Below are 21156 nucleotides of genomic sequence, written 5' to 3' on the forward strand. Positions count from 1 at the left end.
GTAGAAGGAAAACTAAATGGAACATATTTTCTAATAAAAACCTTATTTCTAGCCAAATTAATAGTACAAAATTAAGTAGGCATAGTTGTCCATTATTATTTTCCTTTCTTTCATTTTCATAGTGTTTAGTTGTCCATTATTATTCTCCCTCTCTTTCATTTTCATAGTTCTTTTTCTTTGTTCTTACGTTAATAGTATACTAGTTATATTTTTCCCATTATAATATTATCTATTAAATATTTTCTATAATCAAAGTTACTATAATATAATACAAATTATAAGAAATAATATAAAAATTTGTTTTACTTTCTATATAAAATTTTAAAAATAATATACAAAAAAAACATAAAAATATATCTTTTCAATGGCAATAATTGATAAATTTCGATCAATATATAATTAAGAAAAAACAATGTATTCATATTAAAAATAGTTTGAATATATAATATTCCTACAAAATTATTAAAATCCAGTTTTTGAAAGTTATAAAATAATATGTTAAGTTTGTTTTTTTTTCTTATATATATTTTACATCATTTTCACTTCATATATAATAAAAATATATAAAATAGTTACACTTTACTTAAACTACATGAACCATAACTTATTTGTTACCACCAATAATTATATTTGGAAAAAAATATCTATAAAATGACATTGGTAACAAAGTTTATATATATATATATATATATATATATATATATATATATATATATATATATATATATATATATATATATATATTGTTGAAAAGAATTAAGAAAGAGATTCAATTAAATTGGTTATGTACACGTGTGGCATTCCTATTAGGTAAGAATGGGTGAGTAAGACATTTGAAAGTGGCCAAAGGAAGCTTTGCAAATGAGTCTTAAATTGGTATATTAATAATGGGCTTTTTGTGGCCATAACTTAATGATATCTCAACCCCACTTTTATCATCTCATCATTACCAATTATTATATCAGACAATAAGAGTCGGTAATTATCATTACTCACTTGCACCAATTTCTTCCATTTTTCTTTCTTAATTTTCTCTCAATTTGGTTGACTAACTCGTAATAACATTTGTTTCTTTCCAAATTCTATGCCCAGTTGCATTTTAATTTCTCTGGCGGCCACCGACTCTCTCCACCCATTTAACTCTTTCATTTGGTTTTTTCATATAATAAACTCTTTAATTTAAATAATCCAAGCTACTCCTCATTGGTTCCTGCATTAATTTAATATTTACAATTTTAAAAGGAAAGCAATGTTTTATATAACTACAATTCAATATTAACTAAGAGACTACGTTCTAGTTCAGCTAATTATGGATGTACTATTTAGTGAATTAATTTAATCTGTTTTGTTAGTTAATAAGTTTAAAAAATTTAAACTAGATTCAATCCATTAGGAATTGATGAATTAAACAAGTTGATTTATTGTCTTATTTAATTATAAGTTTTTTTAAATAAAAAATATATAATTTTTTTAATTTAAATTTAAATAAATTTTACTAATGATAAACTTCAAAGACAAATAAAAAAAATACCGTATAACCTAAATGTAATAAAAAAACAAACATAAAAAAGTTAACAAATAAATTTTTATATATTAATATCTTTTTGTCATTTATTTATTTTAAAAATTAGAGTTTTCAATAGATAAATTTATAATAATTTTATCTCTTAAACATCTTATTATTTATCCCCATCTGCAATACAATAAAAATATATTAACTAACAATATTGAAACACAAAATAATAAATAATTAAATTAAATTAGGTGCATTTGTGAATCAGCTCACCACGCGTTCAATCCAGGTGAACGTGTTCTAAGTAGATCGAGTTGAAAATTAACTTATATAAAAAAAATTACATTTTTTCAAATCTAATCCAGTCTCAACTCGTAGTGAACCAGGTTGGTCTGTAGATTTTAATCCATTTTGACAACACTACTATTTATAATTTTACATTAATACATAAATGTTAAATTTTTGTAATTTAATTTAATTTACTGAAATAATTAACTTTACTTTTTATTTATTTAACTTAATAAATAGATCTAAACCAAAAGACCGTGTTTGATGTGGAAACATAAGTGAATGTAATCTGTTTGGTGGAGGGTTTGCTCTCAAATTTGAACCACATAATTAGTCAAAAACATGCATTGAAGGAAAAAATATAGACGATAAAGAAAACGTTAAAGAATAAGATATGCATCTACGTTTACATTCGACAAAATTGTCTCTATCAAAATAATGACCGTTTCTTTTATTTGGCAAATCATTTCAAAGAAAAATACAATACTTGTATTGTATTATAACATGATACATGTTCATTACTAGCCGTTTCACTACTGTATATAATACATGTTCATTTTTTTATTTAATCGTTATCATCTCTTTCATAATTTGCTTCTGTTTTTTTTTTAATTTAACTTTTTGGAAAAACATTATTCACAAAGGCCTCTCTTCCCTTTTTAATTTAATACATGAAAATCATTTTTTTCCCTTTTTGAGAGAAAAATAACTTTGAAGACAAACTTATAGTTACACACGTAAACTTGAAACGTGGGACGTGAATAGTGCCCATCATTGTAAGAAAATTCTGAATATATATATATATATATATATATATATATATATATATATATATATATATATATATATATATATGATTTCATATAATATTAACTTAATTTTCTTATCAAATACATACTTGCATAGTTTAGATTAGTACGGTAGCTAATGGTTCTATATTAAATTGGCTTTTGTTAATGCAATCATTGCCTAACAAAATAAAATCAGCAATATAAATATTTATAGTCTATATACCAACAAAACAAAAGTTCATGTTATCAACTACATTAGGTGTCTATTTGGATGTATTTTGAAAGGTCTTTCAAACTTGTGTCACAAGTATCTAATGATTTTAAATAAGATTAATGTTTTACTGAGTTTTTTTTTCTTTTGTTATGGTCTCACTATTTTGATTAATTTCCATTTAGTTTAGTATAATTTGTAGATAGTAATCAATGTAATTTTTTTTATTAACATCACTAGGTTGATCAATGGAAACGTTGCAAATGTAGTAAGATGAAAATATATTTTATTAATAAAATAATGATAAATTGTTTTTTGTTTTTTTAAAACCACGTAACTTTAATGTTGTGTGTTTTGAGAAGTACTAATGATTCTAGGTTATTGTTGTGAAAGACTCGGAATATTTAATTTAGAAAGATGATGATAAGTCTCGTTGTTTAAAGTTTTGTGTTACTGTTTGGTGGTTGTGAGAAGGTAGTGATATCTCATGATTTTGTAGGTATTTTATAAGGCGAGTGTTATTCTGTAATTTGTTAAATAATATTATGATTAGTAATTAATCTTCAAAAAAAAATTTGTGAGTATTAACATTTTCTTTTATAAATATATGCAAACTTAAAAAGATTAAATATATAAAATTTAGTAAAATTTAAAAAGAAATTATTTTATTTATATAATAATTTTGTTTGTATATGTCATTATCAAAAAAGATAAAAATAAAAACCTATTGCTTCTTACGCCCCATAATTACTAACTGCACTCTCACAATAAAAGACAAAGACTCAAAAATTCTTCATCACTGCACCACACCACCATTGCTGTGATCGCTTTTGCCACCATCATCACCACTATGAAAGAGAAGAATGAAAGATCTTTCTGGGGACATATTTCATTCAAAAGAAGAAGAAAGAGAAAATGCTGAGACCACTAATTCAAGAAATCTCCTTCTGATACGTATTTCATGTGTTCTAAAAAAAGTGTTTTAGAAATATATTTTATATAAGGATGTTTCGAAAAATTTATTCCAAAAAATATTATATATATTGCAGAAATTTTATTTTCAAAATCCCATTTCATAAATTTTGAAATATATTTTATACATTTTGAAAATTACATTCAAAATATTTGATTTCAAAAATTCTATTCGGAAAATTTCGTACTAAAAATTCTAGGTTTGGAATTTCGTTCCTAAAGTTCAAAAAAAATGTTTTGAAAAGTAAAAGCCACACTTTTTTGGAGGATAAAACAATAATTTTAAAATTTGAGGGGTGCGCGAAGGTGCAGGAAGTAAAAGCCGAAATAAAAAAAATAAAAAAGCTAAGAGTCCGTAACCATAAACCCTTAAACCCCTCGACTCAGAAATAGTCATCGCGGCAAAACCATGGTGAAGGCCTACCTCCGATTCGAGGCGGCAGCGTCGTTTGGAGTGATAGCCTCGGTGGATTCCAACATATCATACGACAGCTCCGGCAAGAACCTTCTCTCTCCGGCACTCGAGAAGATAGGCGTTTGGAACGTGCGGCAGGGCCTCTGCACCAAAACCCTAACACCTTCTACCGCGTCTCTTGGTCCTTCCCTCGCCGTCACCTCCATTGCCTCCTCTCCTTCCTCATTGGTAATGAACTTCGAATCTCGATTGTGCCAGCGTGAATTTGTGATTCTCTTAAACTGTTTTATGGTTGTGTTGCAGATTGCTGGTGGTTACGGGGATGGTAGCATACGGATTTGGGACTCTGATAAAGGAGCGTGTGAGACTACGCTAAATGGTCACAAGGGAGCTGTCACCGCTCTTCGTTACAACAAGGCTGGTTCCTTGCTCGCCTCTGGTAGCAAGGATAATGATGTTATTTTATGGGACGTGGTGGGCGAGACTGGGCTCTTTCGCCTTCGTGGTCATCGTGACCAGGTTTGGTTTTCTTACCTTTGGGTTTGGAAAGACTTTTCAGTAAGCACTTAATAGAAGAAGGAAAAAGAAACAAAATTAATCAAACTTATGTAAGTGAAAATGAACTTATGTACATCAGCTTTAGAGAAGTTACGAGAAAGATCTTTTATAAAAGTTGAAGTAGGTAAGTTCATTTCAACTAATGGGAAAATTTTAATTCATTTTACCTTCTTGTTTTCTTCTCTTGTTAATAATTGTTTGGAGGTTTATTTAAACATGGTCTTAATTAAAAGAGTTGTATAGGTTTTGGATAAGAGAATAAGGGATAATGGAACGGTTTTTGATACACTGTCATCTTTTTAATTTCATTCTAAAAGTGAGGAAAATAGAGAAAAATAATATTTACCTGAAATGAGACTGATGCTCTTCCTTTCCCCCCAAAACCCTCTGTCTCAAACTTACCTTGACAGTTTCGTTTATGTGGTTCTGGCAGGTGACTGATGTTGTTTTTTTGAATTCTGGGAAAAAACTTGTGAGTTCCTCCAAAGACAAATTCTTGAGAGTGTGGGATCTTGATACCCAGCACTGTATGCAAATTGTGGGTGGACATCATAGTGAAATATGGTCCCTGGATGTTGATCTAGATGAAAGGTATCTGGTCACTGGTTCTGCAGATAGTGAACTTCATTTTTATGTAATCAGACATGAGTCTGTGGATGGGAACTCTTTAAATGGGGTTGAAGAATCCTCCATTCAAAGCAAATGGGAAGTGCTGAGGCATTTTGGTGAAATTCAGCGACAAAGTAAGGAAAGGGTTGCAACTGTGCAGTTCAACAAGTCTGGAAACCTGCTAGCTTGCCAAGTTGCCGGTAAAACTGTAGAAATATATCGTGTATTGGATGATGCTGAAGCAAAGCGCAAGGCAAAGCGAAGGGTTCACCGAAAGAAAGAGAAGAAACACAGTAAAGAGGCTTTGGACGGAGTAGAAAATGGAGACGGGAATAATGCTAACAAAGGAGATAACTCTTCTGTCACTCTTGTGCCCACAAAAACAACTAACCCTGAATTTACTGTGCCTGATGTTTTCAAGCTGTTGCATACTATTAGAGCTAACAAAAAGATATGCTCCATTTCTTTCTGTCCAATCACTCCAAAAAATTCATTGGCTAGTTTAGCATTGTCTCTGAACAATAATCTTCTTGAGTTTTACTCCATTGAACTTGGTGAAACCAGAAAAACACTTGCTATTGATCTTCAAGGGCATCGTTCTGATGTTAGAAGTGTCACGCTTAGTTCAGACAACACTTTTCTGATGTCAACCAGTCACAATGCAGTAAAGATTTGGAACCCAATTACTGGCGCTTGCCTAAGAACCATTGATTCTGGGTATGGACTGTGCAGTTTAATTCTTCCCACTAACAAGTATGGGCTTGTTGGAACTAAAGATGGAACCATAGAAATTATTGACATTGGAAGCGGCACTTGTGTTGAAGTAATGGAAGCTCATGGTGGTTCTGTTCGCTCAATTGCTGCCCTACCTCATAAAAGTGGTTTTGTCACTGGAAGTGCTGATCATGATGTCAAATTTTGGGAGTACCAGTTGAAGCAAAAACCTGGTCAAGTATGTCCATCACCTTCATATAATTTCCTTTTCATTTTCTTTTTAAGAATAAAAATTGTTTTGTTTTCAAAAGTACCCAGAATTTTAACATTTTGTTTGGTTTTGTATTATACTGCACATAGAGCATAGTTAAAAATCTAAAACTTCTTTTTGTTTATAATAATGCAATATTTCATTGAGAAGTTCATTTGTATTTGTCTTTATGTTTTATATTTAATTGATAGAATCAAATACTTAAACTGTAAACACAAAACTGTCTCCACGTAGATATGTACATAGAAGCTACTGAATACTGGTAATGATGACGGTACAAGAAATTTAAACCAATAATATTCAATATTTCCATTCTCATACTAAATTTATTAATAATTAACTTGAACTTACATTATAAAAATCAAATAGAAGATCATCTCATACCTTCTATATGGATGCAGTTAACCTATGTTTTCTTTAATAGCTTTTTCTCAGGTGATGCTACTCCAAAAAGGTGAAAGAAGATGATCTTATGTTGTTTATACTGGAATTGTTTTGTTTTCTCCCATTTTTTTTTTCTAATTTATTTGAATGTGCTCTCCCAGCCTCTCTTTTCCAATTTTCGTATACTTTATTTATGTGTCCTCCAATTAGTTCCCTGTTAATACATGCCAAATCATCTTAGTACAAATGGTTATCCAATTTGTTTATTTAGCAACTTTATTTATTTTGTTTCAGGCTACTAAGCAACTCGTAGTGTCAAATGTCAGTACCATGAAAATGAATGATGACGCCCTTGTTGTTGCAATTAGCCCTGATGCTAAATATATTGCTGTTGCTCTATTGGATAGTACTGTGAAGGTTAGATGCCTTAATCTTTCGTGTTCTGTTTATAATCTGTGGTTTCCAAAAACACAATTATCTTGCAGATTTTACTTTGTTTATTGTCGTTTTTGTTTTACCTGTGCACCTGAAAATGAAAATTTGAAGAGTTTACATTGTTTAGCATTTCTTGGTGATTTGGGAACCTTAGCATTATTTCTACGTAGTGGCACAGAAATTGAGGACACTGAACGCACACATGTAAAAGGAGACTCTAAGGAAATAAAATTGAAGCAACATAACAAAAGATAATTATAATTACATTGAAAAGCCATTATTTTACTGGATATAATGTATTGCAAAAGAATAGTAAGTGACAACTTTATTTGATAAAATGATATGCCTTCTTTTAATATTTAATATTATATTATTGGTTGACTTTTCTAAAATATAAAACCATTTTCTAATAATGTTAGCCTGTGCCCATCTGTACGTGGGTGTTGGCTCTGGTAAACAAACCTTATTGAGGTGGCATTTCTAATGTCTGAGTTGGATTTTTTTAATCGGGAACTTAATCAGTATTTTTGTGTCTGTCAGAGGACTTGAGTAGGTATCGTCCTTCATAGGATTTGATCATTTCATATACAAATGACAATGTGGCTAAGCATATTTCTATTTGCTTCAGAGGCATTTGGAAGATTTTATGAAATTTCATTCGAGCTTAAGAAAATAGATTTCCACTCCCATAAAATAAGTTTTTTTAAACTTATTTCAGTAAGTTTCTTAGTGTAGCTTACCCAAAATACTTTATTTGTGTTTTCCAAGAAGTTTACCTCTCAAGTTTTTGCCATAAGCCCTCTAGTGGCTAGAGCTTATTGAATAAGAACCTAATGATGCTTTTTATTCAAATGCATCTGCAGTTTGAATGCTATTTTGCAAATATAGTGAGTGATACAGGCTAAAGTGATAACTTAGTTAATTATATTTCTACTAATGCTGCTTTTCATAGCAAATGCAAAATTCTTGGTGTGTTGGACACCTATGTTGGGTACTTTTATACTATGAGATTATGGTGGGTCTTGTATTTATGCTTTAGTCCTATTTTCTGGTTTCTAGTGTGTTTTAAATAATTTCGTTCATCATTCAGGTTCACTTTGCAGACACATTCAAATTTTTCCTTTCATTATATGGCCACAAGCTGCCTGTTCTGTGTATGGATATCTCATCAGATGGAGATTTAATTGTGACTGGCTCTGCAGATAAAAATTTAAAGATCTGGGGTTTAGACTTTGGTGACTGTCATAAATCCATTTTTGCGCATGCTGACAGGTGCTACACAATTATTTGCTGTTCTTTATTTCTTTTCTTAACTGGGGATCTTGGATGAATCCGTATTTGAATTATATTATACTATTTATGTGGCAGTGTTATGGCCGTACAATTTGTTCCCAAGACACATTATGTGTTCAGTGTTGGAAAAGATCGCCTAGTAAAATATTGGGATGCTGATAAATTTGAGCTGCTGTTGACTCTAGAAGGACATCATGCAGATATTTGGTGTCTTGCAGTCAGTAATCGTGGGGATTTCATTGTCACTGGATCTCATGATCGTTCCATCCGACGCTGGGATCGCACTGAAGAGCAGTTTTTCATAGAGGTATTCACAACTTGTATAAGATGGCCTACACGTGTTAAAAGCAGGACAAAGGGCCCATGTCTCTAATTTTATTACAGGAATACTTTCAATTGAATTTGCTTCATTAAATATATGTCACTGGAGTAAGTAGAACATTTCAACTGCAGGAAGAAAAGGAGAAAAGGTTGGAGGAAATGTTTGACGCTGATCTCGACAATGCATTTGAAAAGAAGTATGCATCAATGGAAGAAATACCAGAGGAGGGAGCCGTGGCTTTAGCTGGGAAACAAACCCAGGAAACCCTTACTGCAACTGACTTAATTATTGAAAGATTAGACATCGCAGAAGCTGAAAAAAAGCGCATTGCAGAACATCAGGTTTACGTTTGTTCCCTTGTAGATGACTACCTGAATCTAAACTCACGCATTTTCTGAAAAGTAAATCTTGAAAACTTGCTTGCATAGTTAGTTGCATTTTTGCAATATATGGATACCCATGCATAAGCAAATGGGCTTTTAAACAAGTTTAGTAGCCTCTACAGTGCACACGTGCTCCCTAATCTATGACTGCCATGGCCTAAATTGTTCTTTTATCTCACAAGTGAATCTGGAAAACATGCTTGCACAGACAATGTCTTTCTAAACAAGTATGCTAGTTTTTCAGTGTACAATTCCTGTGTTAGCGCCTGTATAATAGAGAACTAATGACTCCACACTTGATTTCTGCAAGTAATTATCAAATTATACATTATCAAATTATACATACAACACAACTAAACAACTTTGGGCTTGAAAATATGTATACAGGAAGTTCAATAAAGTGTTTTTTTTTTCCAGTAAGTAAGGTTAGTTACATCAAATTACACCTTTTGGTTCTATCAAAAACTTAAATTTCAATAAATGCATTTAGTATGAATGATTGCAGAAAATATATTATATTCATCTTGTGTGACATGTAACAGAGTGATGAGGAAGATTGTCTTATATATTTTGTTTTTAGTACCTAATGTCATTGTTGCAATGATTTGATTTTAGATTTCAGGAGAAAAATAAAAAATAATTACACATTTAGGTTCTATCAAAGACTAAAATTTCAATTCTATCGTTTAGTATGCATGATTGCAGAATATACCTTCAGTTCATCTTGTGTGACATGTAACAGAAAGTGCAGAGGAAGATTATCTTGCATATATTGTTAAATAATGCCTAATTTCTTTGTTGCAATTATTTTGAATCTGTATTTCAGGAGGATAAAAATAACAGAAATGTTGCTGTTTTCCAATCAAATCCGCTTATGAACGGGCTTTCACCTTCTGATTATGTTTTAAGTGCATTTTCAAATGTTCACACCAATGATTTGGAGCAAACATTACTGGTATGTTTGAGAATTGCATTTTTTTTTGCATGATCTCATGCTCGAATACAAGGCATTTCAGGCTACTGTATTTAGGCCCATTCCATTTTTAGTTTTCAATATGTTAATCTTATTTTTAAACCATTGCTTGGGATATGTACTAGCCTATTGAGTTGGTTGAACTTCTTGATTCATTACTATTTCTGCATGTCACATTTATGATCTCTACTAGTTTTTTTTTCTTCTTTTTATCTATATATTCAACCATTTATGGAGAAATCTTGACCTTTTATTGTAATCCAACTTGGTTACATTTCCTCACCAAGGTTTAAAATATTTTATCCTCAATCATAATAATATTCCTGCATATCATTTTTAGTTTCTAATTTGCTATAAGGAAAAATGGTTAAAGGGCTCATTTGGGTAAACAACATGGCTAAGGACGTATTAAGTACTTAAACTTGAGGATGAAAATATGAGAAAGGATGCGTGGTGATAATTGTTTCTCAGCCGATTCATGCCTGTATGCACACACACTCTTAGGAAGCTAAAGGTATATGAGAGGAGGAATAAAAGAGGATGGCCGAACGATAGTGATAGACGAGGGCTGAACGGTAATGTTAATGACAGAGGAGGACCGAACGGTAATGTTAGAGGAGGGCCGAACGGTAATGTTAGAGGAGGGCCGAACGAGAATGATAAAGGAGGACCGAATGATAATGTGGAAGTAATATCCGAACGGATGATGCGGGAGAGGGGAGGGAGTGAAGGACCGAACGGTATTAAGTTGCTAATACCGAACGGTGGAGAATTTATGTTAGGAGGAAAGTCGGGGGCGGGAAAGTTGGTTAGTTGTTAGTAGAGAGAGAGAGTATAAATAATTACAGAATAAGTGGAGAGGGTTTATCAGAGAATTTGTTTAGGGTTTAGACGGGACCTCTTGGCCCGTGGAGGAAGGGAGGCTTCCTTGGGGAACATTTACTTGTATTTTCTTCTTTCTTTACACTACAGATTGAATAAAATACTTATACATATTTTATATCTTCCGTTGTTGAGTGTGTGAGTGAGAAGAGAAGCTATTGTTTAGGTTCCCTGAATAAGGAACCTAACACACACACACCAAAGATACAAAGGGAAGATATAAAAAGACAACACGAATTACTGTAGGTGATAAATGGGTACAATACAACAAAACATAGCTTTTCAGCTTTCCCGGAGTTGGTCAAAAGATTAGTTCTAAGCTATTCTAATACTCCCCTCAAGCCGAAAATGCAATTTTTTTGTACCAAAATTGTAACAGATTGAATATAAGGCCCTCTTAAGGATTTAGTCAAAATATTTGCAAGATTATTTGAGCTGACAAACATAGTGCAAATTCCTTGGAAGACACCTCAAACAATGACAATAAACTTTTATATGATTGGTTATGAAATACAAGATTTGAAGCCATGTGAATTAGTGTTAGGTTATCACAATGCATACTCATTTGTAGGAATTCGACAAAGTTTCAGCTCTTGGAGGAATTGTTTTATCCATAGAAGTTTACAAGTGTGTGACATCATTGTCCTATGCTTAACTTCAACACTAGATTGAACAACCACATTATATTTCTTGCTCTTCCAAGAAATAATATTACCTCCAATGAAAAACCATTATCTAGAGGAAGATATTGCCCAATAAGCATCGCAATACCTATATACATTTGATTATTTCCCTTTTCATATATGAATCAATGTCCTAGAGCCTTTTTTGAGGTATACGGGGATGCAAACGACAACATTCTAGTGAGCAACACAATGAGCTTACTAACAATTAGATAAGTTTCCCAACAAGTATTTTATATCTTTCTGGTCTGAGAAAGGTTCACTTTACTCGATCATTAATTTTATTATTTGGATCCATAAGACTATGCTTGGGTCTATAATCAATCATACTTGTTTCTTTTTAAGATATTTAAGGCATTGCTTTTTAGAATACTGTCTTTTGATTGAGCTACTTTGATATCAAGGAAGTATTCAAGATTATGAGATATTTCACATCGATTAGAGATATGATCAAATTGTAGTATATAAGTAGATGTAAATTTATTTCTTAAGTTTTTATTTATTGAGTTAGACTTAAAAGTCAATTTTCTAAGAAAGACATTTGTTTATAAGAGATTGCATAAGTGTTTCTCCAGTTAAAATGTCTTGTGGCATCATTCCTTGTTATGACTGAATTGAGCACACACTTCTTAGGAAAGGCTTAACAATAAAAGACTAAATTATCTGTTTCTTTATGTTTTAGCCTAAATTTGTAGAACTTGGCTAAATTTTCCAAAGTAGTCATGTTAAGATTGGTGGAGATCATAAAGAATTTTGTATAATTTACAAATGTACAAATCTAGTCTAACGTATATCATTACATTATGCAGGCTTTACCATTTTCAGATGCTTTGAAGCTTCTCTCGTACTTGAAAGACTGGACTTCATATTCTGATAAGGTTACCCTTGATATATGAAAAATTATGTTATCATACATAGTAATGATGTTGATGATGATAATTAAATTAACAATAATAGATGTATACAAATTTTAGATATTTTTACAAGATACTGGTATTAATGTCTTTCTGATATTTGCAGGTTGAGCTTGTTTGCAGAGTAGGTACGCTGCTGTTGCAGACACATTATAACCAGCTTCTTGCCACACCAGCTGCCCGACCTATCTTGACTGTTTTCAGTGACATTTTTTATGAAAGGGTCAAGGTAAATATGCTAGGTTTTTACTTTTATTTTTTTAGATAATTTAAGCTTTGTCATATTTGGTACATTAAAATTTACTGCTAGAAAGCGTATTTAGATTTAAATTAATTAATTCATTATGGAAGTTTAACATGTCTATGAGTGTGGACTCCCTATGAAGAAATTGGTGATACTTTTGGATTGTATGTTTTGTTGTTTGGACCTAAATTTTCGAATTTAGATGTATTTCTGTGATACGTTTTTGTTGTCAAAGTTTGGTTTAAAAAGCAGATGGGTTGTGGTATGCCCAATATTCAAACTCTTGAAAATTGCCTGATGAGATAAATTAGAGCAAATGATAATGGACCTTTGTGAAGGATGATGAAACGCTGGCTAAACTTTACGAAAATTACTCTTCTGATGTTTCTTAATTATTTCTTATCCTAATGTTTGAGAGGCGTGACATGCTAGGGACTATAGACATCTTATGCATGACATTGCGAGTCCTCAGACACCGTACTATCATATCTAACATGGGCATTTTACAGACCTACGGTGTTTCAAAAGAATAAAATATCTGATGGTTATGGGTGATAATCCTAATATAAATAGTATTATTTGTTTGTGATCAGAATGAACTTGTTGTAGGTAGCCCAATAATTTTAAAATTTAATTTATTATTATCCAGCTTTTATTTTAGTAATAGAAAATATTTTCGAAATTAAATATTTTTGTTATTTCGTTAGTTTCAGTATAGTTAACTGGTGAACTTGATTGTATCGTTGACAACTTGTTGTCATAACCTTATGCTAGGGATGGAAGGATATCTTTGGGTTTAACCTCGCAGCCATGGATCATATTCAGGTTTGTATAAAAAATTTTCCGACCAGTTTTTCGCCACTGATAAACACGCTGATTCAATTTTGAAATGATCTTTCAGCAATTGATGGCATCTAGATCAGATGCTCTTTTTCATGATGCAAGATCAAAACTGCTAGAGATACGTACTCGACAATCTAAACGTTTAGAAGAAAGGTCACACACTGGAGAAGTGAAGCGAAAGAAGAAAAAGACATAAAGTATCGTTGTATATTGGACACGGTTATGTGCTGGATATGTTAATGACATGGCTATTTCAATCATGGTGGAAAAATTGATGAAAAATTGCAGATTCAGAGTTAGTTTTCGTAATATAGCATACATGTTCAAGAAAAGAAGATGCTGAGTAGAGGTTCGATCACCAGAAAGGCGTATGACCTTGTCAAAACGGTACATTTTTCCAGATTGTTGAAGTTTTAATCAGCGGCTTATGTCTTGATGTCAAGATGTCATCATCATTTGGAGAGTTAGTTTTTCACAGTATACTTTTGCTGATTTGGGTACCTCAGAAAAGGTCTTACTTTTCCATGTAATATGTGTAAACATTATAAATTTTTCCTGAATTTAATTTAATTCATTATACAACTTTTTCTGATAGTTTATTTACTATGTTAGCGAGAACTTTTTCTCATTAACTTAAGGGCATCGCCTGTCAAGTCGATAAATAGAGTGTACTTGTGTCTATATATTGTGACAAAATAAAAAGCTTAACTTTTTGTTGAACATAATATTTTATGTGATGTATTATACTCAACAAAAAATAGAAGTTGTATATTTCCTAAATTCTCTACTAGATTGTTTCCCTATAAATAATATATTTTAGTTTGAATATATTAGAATGGAATAATTCTGCCATCTATTTTATTACCGGAAAAATGTAAATTATGGATTTGAATTATTGTATCGTATTTGATGAGCAATTTTTTTAAATATACATGTAACTAGTTGAATTGATAATGTGACTAACTAATTTTAATCTCATTATTCATATATAATTGTATAATCAAGATTTCTAGTTCTTATTTCATATTAGACTTAAGGCTACGAGTTATACAGATTTGACCAAAAAAGAACAATGGAATTATACCTAATTTTCAAAACTGCAAACAGGGGATCTGTGAAATGAGCAGTGAGGGGACATGCCTTTATTTTTCATTTGAAGTGGGGAAGAAAATATTTAGGAAGAGGAAAACCTTATTATAGAATTTGTGAACAACGAACTAAAGTATTTTAGCAAAGTAAAAAGTTAATTAAATAGATTTTACATCATTTCTCAACTAGCACAAAAAATAAACTAATTAAAACTAAAACAGCTAATTTAAATATATGTTAAATAATAGTCCATTATATATATATATATAAACAAAAAAAAACAAATATGATAGAATGTGTGTCCGTGCACATATGTTATCTTTTATTTTCTGTGATTTTGTTTATTATTTGAAAACAAGATAATTAAATATAATATTTATTGTACTAAATTAGACATTTTAAGTACTTACAAATTCATTGTATATATAATGTGAGATTTTTTTTTTTAATTTTGGTTATGTTTTTTTTTCTTAACTTTTCCACGTTGGTATCTTCCATTATAAATTTGTATGGTAAAACTTTGAAAGATTATTAAAGGTTTAAATGCTTATTTCGTCTTCATGTTAAAAGGTGAATTTTTATTTAGTATCCGGTTTTAAAAATGAAGATATTGGGTTCCTATGTTATGAAAAATATATGAATAAGGTCCACACAGAAAGAGCAAGTTCAACAAATCATCAAAGAAAAAGCTAAACAAGTAAGAGAAAAGCTGGACAGCAAAAGAGATAAGAAAAAAAGTACGTCACATCAGCATGGACTTAACACCGTTGTTGTCAACTTAACGGACAAGACCTTATTCATACACTTTTCATAACATAGGGACCCAATGTCTTTATTTTTAAAATCGGGTACTAAACAGAAATTCACCTCTTAAGACGAAGTAAGCATTTAAGTCATTATTAAAAATAGAATCTTATAAGAATTGGTGTACAAAATGAAAAAAACTATTATTCATATTTCATGTCTTCATTTTTATTTTCCTTTTCTGAAAAATAAATCAGACATGTTTGGAAACAAAAAGTGATGTAGGGAAAATGTTTATCTGAGCTAAACTAAATTGCTAAGTAGACAAGTAACCTAGTCACTTCCTAGATAGAAGGAGCAAGTTGCAGAGAAAGATCTAAGCGAAGTTCTTGCCAACAAAAGTCTGACCAAATTTCCAATTACTGGGAGCTATCCAGCGAGAGGTAGAGTACCTGAGATCACTGCTTCTCACTCTGAAAGACAATGCCTCTCCCACTAACATGACATCACTTTGCCATTTTTGACCCCAATTTCGCTTCAAATTTGTCCAATGCTTGATTTTCTTGTTACCCTTTACCTGCACTTCTGTGATGTCTCCAGCTCCTCCAACATTCCACACTGATACCAAATTAAAATAAGGATTCCCAGTAATAGTGAACCGAATTCCTCCTTTCTTCTTGCATGGTACCCTGCAAAAATGTAAGACTCCTACACTTAAATAAATATCATTGGAAAAGTTTTTCTACCATTTTAACTACACCTTATGCAAATATGATAAGCATTTATTCGTAACCTGCGATAATTGATTGGGACTATGCCAGCCTTATACTCTGCAATTTTGAGATATGCAGGTTTGGCCAAATCAAAGTGTTCGCGTGGTGGGTTGCACCATCCTCCATCATCACCTGGTATATCGTAGTTTGGAGGGCAAAGGTTGGTTCCCGTCACAAAAATAGAGGATTTCCCTGCCTTACATCCCGCACGAGAATTTACACATTTGATCTCGTAACATGCACCACATGTCTGTCCATCCTTGAACAAAACTGAACTCAATGCTGTCGTGTCTAGGCCATAGCCATCCTTAACCACATCATCGTACCCACAAGCTCCACCTGCATGCAATGTGATCAGGTTTCATTAAGAAGATACTAGTAACAACTTTATGTATATAGTATTGGTACATGCATTATTTCAATGAGTTTTTATATTATAACACATCTTTTATTTTCAGCATGGTAAAAAAATTTAGAATAGCTTTAAATATTAGTAATGAAATCAGGTAAGAAATTGTACCAAATGTTTTAGTGTCTCCATCGTAGAAAGTTGCAAGAGCTTTCTTCCATCCAGTAGGCCTAAAAATGGGACGATGCTTTCTGAGTTCACCTTTCTTGTTATATTTGTTAGTGCTTTTGCCAGCAGCATGGACATTAGGAAGTGAGAATGCAACAAGAAAGAGCAATGTTGTGGTTAGGATGGCTCCCGAGAGGAAAGCCATGACAACTTTTCAGATTTGGTTTCAGTTCTCTCCAATATATGAGATGATTCTTTGATGTTTTCCTATATTTTCTCACCTGTATTTGTATGTATATATATAGGAAAATGTTTTTAGCATGTGTGACAATTTTAATTGGCTGCCACTTTCGTGGATTATTACATTATGATGACCTGTTCTCTCGGACATCCTTAAAAAATTAGAAAGAAGAATGGAAGATTTAAATTTATTATTGTAAAATTACAAAATTATAAGATAAGAAAATAATTAAGCTATAAAATTAAAAAATCATGAAATTAAAAAATCATAATAATTTAAATTATAAAATTATAAAGTTATTCAATTAAATATAGTGTAGGTTTCTGGACCATTTAATTTGGATCAACAAATGTCAATGTCCAAATTAAATATTAAATTACGGTTGTTTTACCTTACACCTCCAATCATTTCATTCTCTACTTTCAAAAACTTTTTAAATTTCAAAACTGTTCTCTCCAATTAAAAAAATCTTACACCCCACTTTTTGTGTTTCATCGGATTTCAAAATCTGATGAAGGAGTTTTTCTTCATCGAAGTTTAAAATCCGATGAAGGATTATTCATTTTGGATGAAGATTTCTTCATCAAATTTCAAAATCCAATAGAGATTTTTTTTTATCAGATTTCGAAATCTGATAAAAGATTTTTCATTTTCTTCATCGGATTTTGAAATTCAATGAAGTCTTTGAAACATCCTTTATCGGATTTCGAAATCTGATGAAGAAAAAATCTTTGATCAAATTTCGAAATTTGATGAAGAAAAATGTGACCTTAAGACTATTTTTGGAAATTTGAGGAGTAAGATGAAATGTTTGGAGGTGCAGGGTGAAACCTCCCTAGATTACTTATCCAAAATACAAAGTCCAAATTAAAATCTTAGACTACTTGACCCATAATATAAAGTCTAAAAGAAAATATTAGACTATTTGGCTCATAATACAAAACCCAAATTATTCCTACTCTACTATGAGTTTCATGATGGCTCAAGATGACCCAAGAGAGAGATAGAGAGAGAGAGAGAATTTAGACTCATTTTACACATATGACTTCAACTCTTCTTGAATGTAATTAGCCATATCTATGGAATATGCCATCACCCAACCTTAGGAATCCTTCGCCCAACGGAACACTAAACACTTGCCCAGCCAAAAAGCCTTGTGGCCTAAAGAGTAGAGCAATCCAACATGTCAAATAAGTTATATCTTACCCAACAAGAGGGTATTCTTGCCCAACAAAAAAAGTAATTTTTGGAGAACTATTAAAAATGTCAAGAGTTGAAGAAAAAAGTAGTTTTTTGTGTGGGAATGCAATTAAGACTCAAGACATAGGTTGAGACACTTCTAGGACTCAAAGACTCCATCTTTCCTCATCCATTTTCACCATTTCAATCCTTTCTTATGCTTTTGATGTATAGGAGTAGCTAAGCTCCATTTCATTAGGGTTGGATGTAGTGTACCTAAACTTCTTTGTAGTTTTTTGTGTGAAATAGAATATTTCATTAGTCTTGTGTTCTATCTTTATTTTTCATGTGTATGATGGAATATCTATATTATTTGGGTGATGTTTAATTATTGAAAAATGTTTTGGAACCTAGACCTAGATAAAACAACCAAGAGGTTTGGTTCTAGACATAAACCAAAGCTCTTGGTCATTAGACATCTTTTCTTAATACAAATCTTGTGTTTGAATATCTAAGGGATTAGTATTTTCACATAAGGATCTATAACTTGTGTCAAAGGGATTAAAGCTTGTATATGATGTGTGAATGCTTAAGTATGTTAGAGATATATTGTGTAGATGATTGTATAGAATTTTGGTCATGAAGTTCAACCTAATAAGTATTTACCTGGATCATTTTATTATAACTTTCATATTTAGTAACTTTATATGCTTTTAACTTGTTTCGAATTAATTAATGTTCATATTCTCTATCTAAGTTGATAAGTAATCATAGTTAATTAGTTAAATAAATGCAAGTTTTTTAGAAACAATACTTGGACTTATCATTTTTGCAGTGGTATGATTTAGTATTGTCAATGAGTTAACAATGGTCTCAAACATGCCAAGAGACATTGGTTTGATAAATTGAAATTAACTTTGTTGCAACTTGGTTTTCAATCTAGCATGATCCCTCTTTATTTGTCTATCAATATACTTAGCAAACCGTTTACATTCTTGTATATGTTAATGACATCATAATCTCAGGAACTTCTACATCTTTAATTCAAGAGCTCGCCCATAAACTGCATTCTAATTTCTCTCAAACAACTGAACAAACTTGATTATTTTTTAGGTATTGAAATTAACTATTGTGTAGACAAAAGCATTGTGATGACTCAATAAATACATCAAAGATTTGCTACAATGGCATATGCTTGCAAACTGTCTAAATCTGGATCATAGATTGTTCTTTTACCCAATATACAAATATGTTATTAAGTCTCTTCGGTATGCTACTCTCATAAGGTCAGACATCAATTATGCAGTTAATAAGGTTTGTCAATTCATGGTAAATCCTTTCTTTCTCATTGGATAACTATTAAAAGAATTCTTTATCATCTTAAAGATATTATTTCCTATGGCTTACACTTGCAACCCACTGCTAAAAATAAGTCCATTCATCACATTTTTCTTTTATACCTTTTCATGTTTTTCATTGTTAATTTCGTATCATAATTTCGAAAGATTACTAAAAATAGAATAGGAAAGGAATTAGTGTAGACAAAATAAAAATAAAAAATATTCATATTTCATGTCTTTATTTTTCTTTTCTTTGAAAAATATGAGACATGTTCGTAATAAAAGGTGATATATAAATATAGGGATAATGTTTATCCGAGCTGAACTAACTTTCTATGTAGACAAGTAACCTAGTCACTTCCTATATAGAAAGTGGAAATTGCAGACTAAGATCTAATTGAAGTTCTTGCCTTCAAACGTTTGACCAAATTTCCAATCACTGGGAGCAATCTTGGGAGAGATAGAGTGCCTGCCATCACCAGTTCTGACCTTAAAAGACAATGTCTCTCCCTGTAACATGACATCAGTTTGCCATTTTTGACCCCAATTTCGCTTCAAATTTGTCCAATGCTTGATTTTCTTGTCACCCTTCACCTGCACTTGATTGACGTCCCCAGCTCCTCCGACATTCCCCACTGATACTAGATTAAAATGAGGATTCCCAGTGATTGTGAATCGAATCCCTCCCTTCTTCTTGCACGCTACCCTGCGAAAAAGGATTGGGACTGCGCCAGCCTTCTGCTCTGCAATTTTGAGAAATGCAGGTTTGGCCAAATCTAAGTGTTCGGGTGTGCACCCATGGCAAGCGTTTGTTGCCGTCACCAAAAGAGGGGATTTCGTCTTACATCCCTTACTAGAATCTGTGCATTTGATCTCGTAACATGACCCACATGACTGACCATCCTTAAACAAAACTGAACTCACTGCTATCGTGTCTAGGCCGTAGCCATCCTTAACCACATCATCGTACCCACAAGCTCCACCTGCATGCATTCATGCAGTGAGATTTTATATTCACACATCGCATATATCTTTTATTTTAGACATGTGTTAATGGTTATAGAATTCGAAGAACTTTAGATATAAGTAATGAAATTAAGTAAGAGATTGTACCAAATGATTTAGAGTCTCCATCGTAGAAGGTAGCTTGAGCTTTCTTCCATCCAGTAGGCGCAAAAGCTGGTCGATGCTTTCTTAATTCACCTTTCTTGTTATATATGTTGGTGTTGTTTTCAGCATGGACATTAGGAAGTGAGAATGCAACAAGAAAGAGCAATGTTGTGGTTAGGAGGGCTCCCCAGGGGAAAGCCATGACAGCGCTTCAGATTTGGGTTCAGTTTTCTACAATGTATAAGATGATTATTTGATGTTTTTTGATATATTTTTTTTTTTTTATTTTCTCACTTGTATCTGAATGTTTATATAGGGAAAAGATTTTAGCATGTATGGCTATTTTAATAGGTTGTTATTTTTGTGGAATATTGCAGTAAACAGCTCTCTCGGCCATCCTTAAAAAATGGAAAGATGAATCATAAATTTAAAACATATTACTATTGTAAGTTCATTTACTTTGTC

At 31.7% G+C, this 21156-nt stretch overlaps 3 protein-coding genes across 3 annotated transcripts; 1 reads left to right on the forward strand and 2 right to left on the reverse strand.

Moving 5' to 3' along the window:
• Positions 1 to 4127: 4127 nt before the first annotated feature.
• Positions 4128 to 14297, forward strand: LOC108322454 (uncharacterized). The gene is made up of 12 exons (XM_052872735.1): positions 4128 to 4418; positions 4494 to 4709; positions 5182 to 6309; positions 7021 to 7143; positions 8252 to 8433; positions 8530 to 8761; positions 8908 to 9117; positions 9986 to 10114; positions 12507 to 12575; positions 12718 to 12840; positions 13630 to 13680; positions 13757 to 14297. The coding sequence occupies exons 1-12, from the start codon at positions 4185 to 4187 to the stop codon at positions 13892 to 13894; spliced, it is 2835 nt and encodes a 944-aa protein (XP_052728695.1). The 5' UTR covers positions 4128 to 4184; the 3' UTR covers positions 13895 to 14297.
• A 1547-nt stretch (positions 14298 to 15844) lies between these two features.
• LOC108322386 (expansin-A16) lies at positions 15845 to 17063 on the reverse strand. Its single transcript, XM_017554460.2, has 3 exons — positions 16825 to 17063; positions 16325 to 16643; positions 15845 to 16220 (listed from the first exon to the last, which is right to left on the reverse strand). The coding sequence occupies exons 1-3, from the start codon at positions 17024 to 17026 to the stop codon at positions 15908 to 15910; spliced, it is 834 nt and encodes a 277-aa protein (XP_017409949.1). The 5' UTR covers positions 17027 to 17063; the 3' UTR covers positions 15845 to 15907.
• Positions 17064 to 19858: 2795 nt separating this feature from the next.
• Positions 19859 to 20950, reverse strand: LOC108322385 (expansin-A32). Its single transcript, XM_017554458.2, has 2 exons — positions 20695 to 20950; positions 19859 to 20564 (listed from the first exon to the last, which is right to left on the reverse strand). The coding sequence occupies exons 1-2, from the start codon at positions 20891 to 20893 to the stop codon at positions 19975 to 19977; spliced, it is 789 nt and encodes a 262-aa protein (XP_017409947.1). The 5' UTR covers positions 20894 to 20950; the 3' UTR covers positions 19859 to 19974.
• Positions 20951 to 21156: the final 206 nt, after the last annotated feature.

The sequence above is a fragment of the Vigna angularis genome, chromosome 2, assembly GCF_016808095.1.
Source record: "Vigna angularis cultivar LongXiaoDou No.4 chromosome 2, ASM1680809v1, whole genome shotgun sequence".
Lineage (NCBI taxonomy): Eukaryota > Viridiplantae > Streptophyta > Magnoliopsida > Fabales > Fabaceae > Vigna > Vigna angularis.

Coding starts and splice junctions, on each gene's coding strand:
- LOC108322385 (XM_017554458.2), bottom strand. CDS start 20,893: ATGGCTTTCCCCTGGGGAGCCCTCCTAACCACAACATTGCTCTTTCTT. Junction 20,565..20,694: donor TGGAGACTCTAAATCATTTG/GTACAATCTCTT, acceptor GAATGCATGCAG/GTGGAGCTTGTGGGTACGAT.
- LOC108322386 (XM_017554460.2), bottom strand. CDS start 17,026: ATGGCTTTCCTCTCGGGAGCCATCCTAACCACAACATTGCTCTTTCTT. Junction 16,644..16,824: donor TGGAGACACTAAAACATTTG/GTACAATTTCTT, acceptor CATTGCATGCAG/GTGGAGCTTGTGGGTACGAT. Junction 16,221..16,324: donor GTCCCAATCAATTATCGCAG/GTTACGAATAAA, acceptor ACATTTTTGCAG/GGTACCATGCAAGAAGAAAG.
- LOC108322454 (XM_052872735.1), top strand. CDS start 4,185: ATGGTGAAGGCCTACCTCCGATTCGAGGCGGCAGCGTCGTTTGGAGTG. Junction 4,710..5,181: donor TTCGTGGTCATCGTGACCAG/GTTTGGTTTTCT, acceptor TGGTTCTGGCAG/GTGACTGATGTTGTTTTTTT. Junction 7,144..8,251: donor TATTGGATAGTACTGTGAAG/GTTAGATGCCTT, acceptor TTCATCATTCAG/GTTCACTTTGCAGACACATT.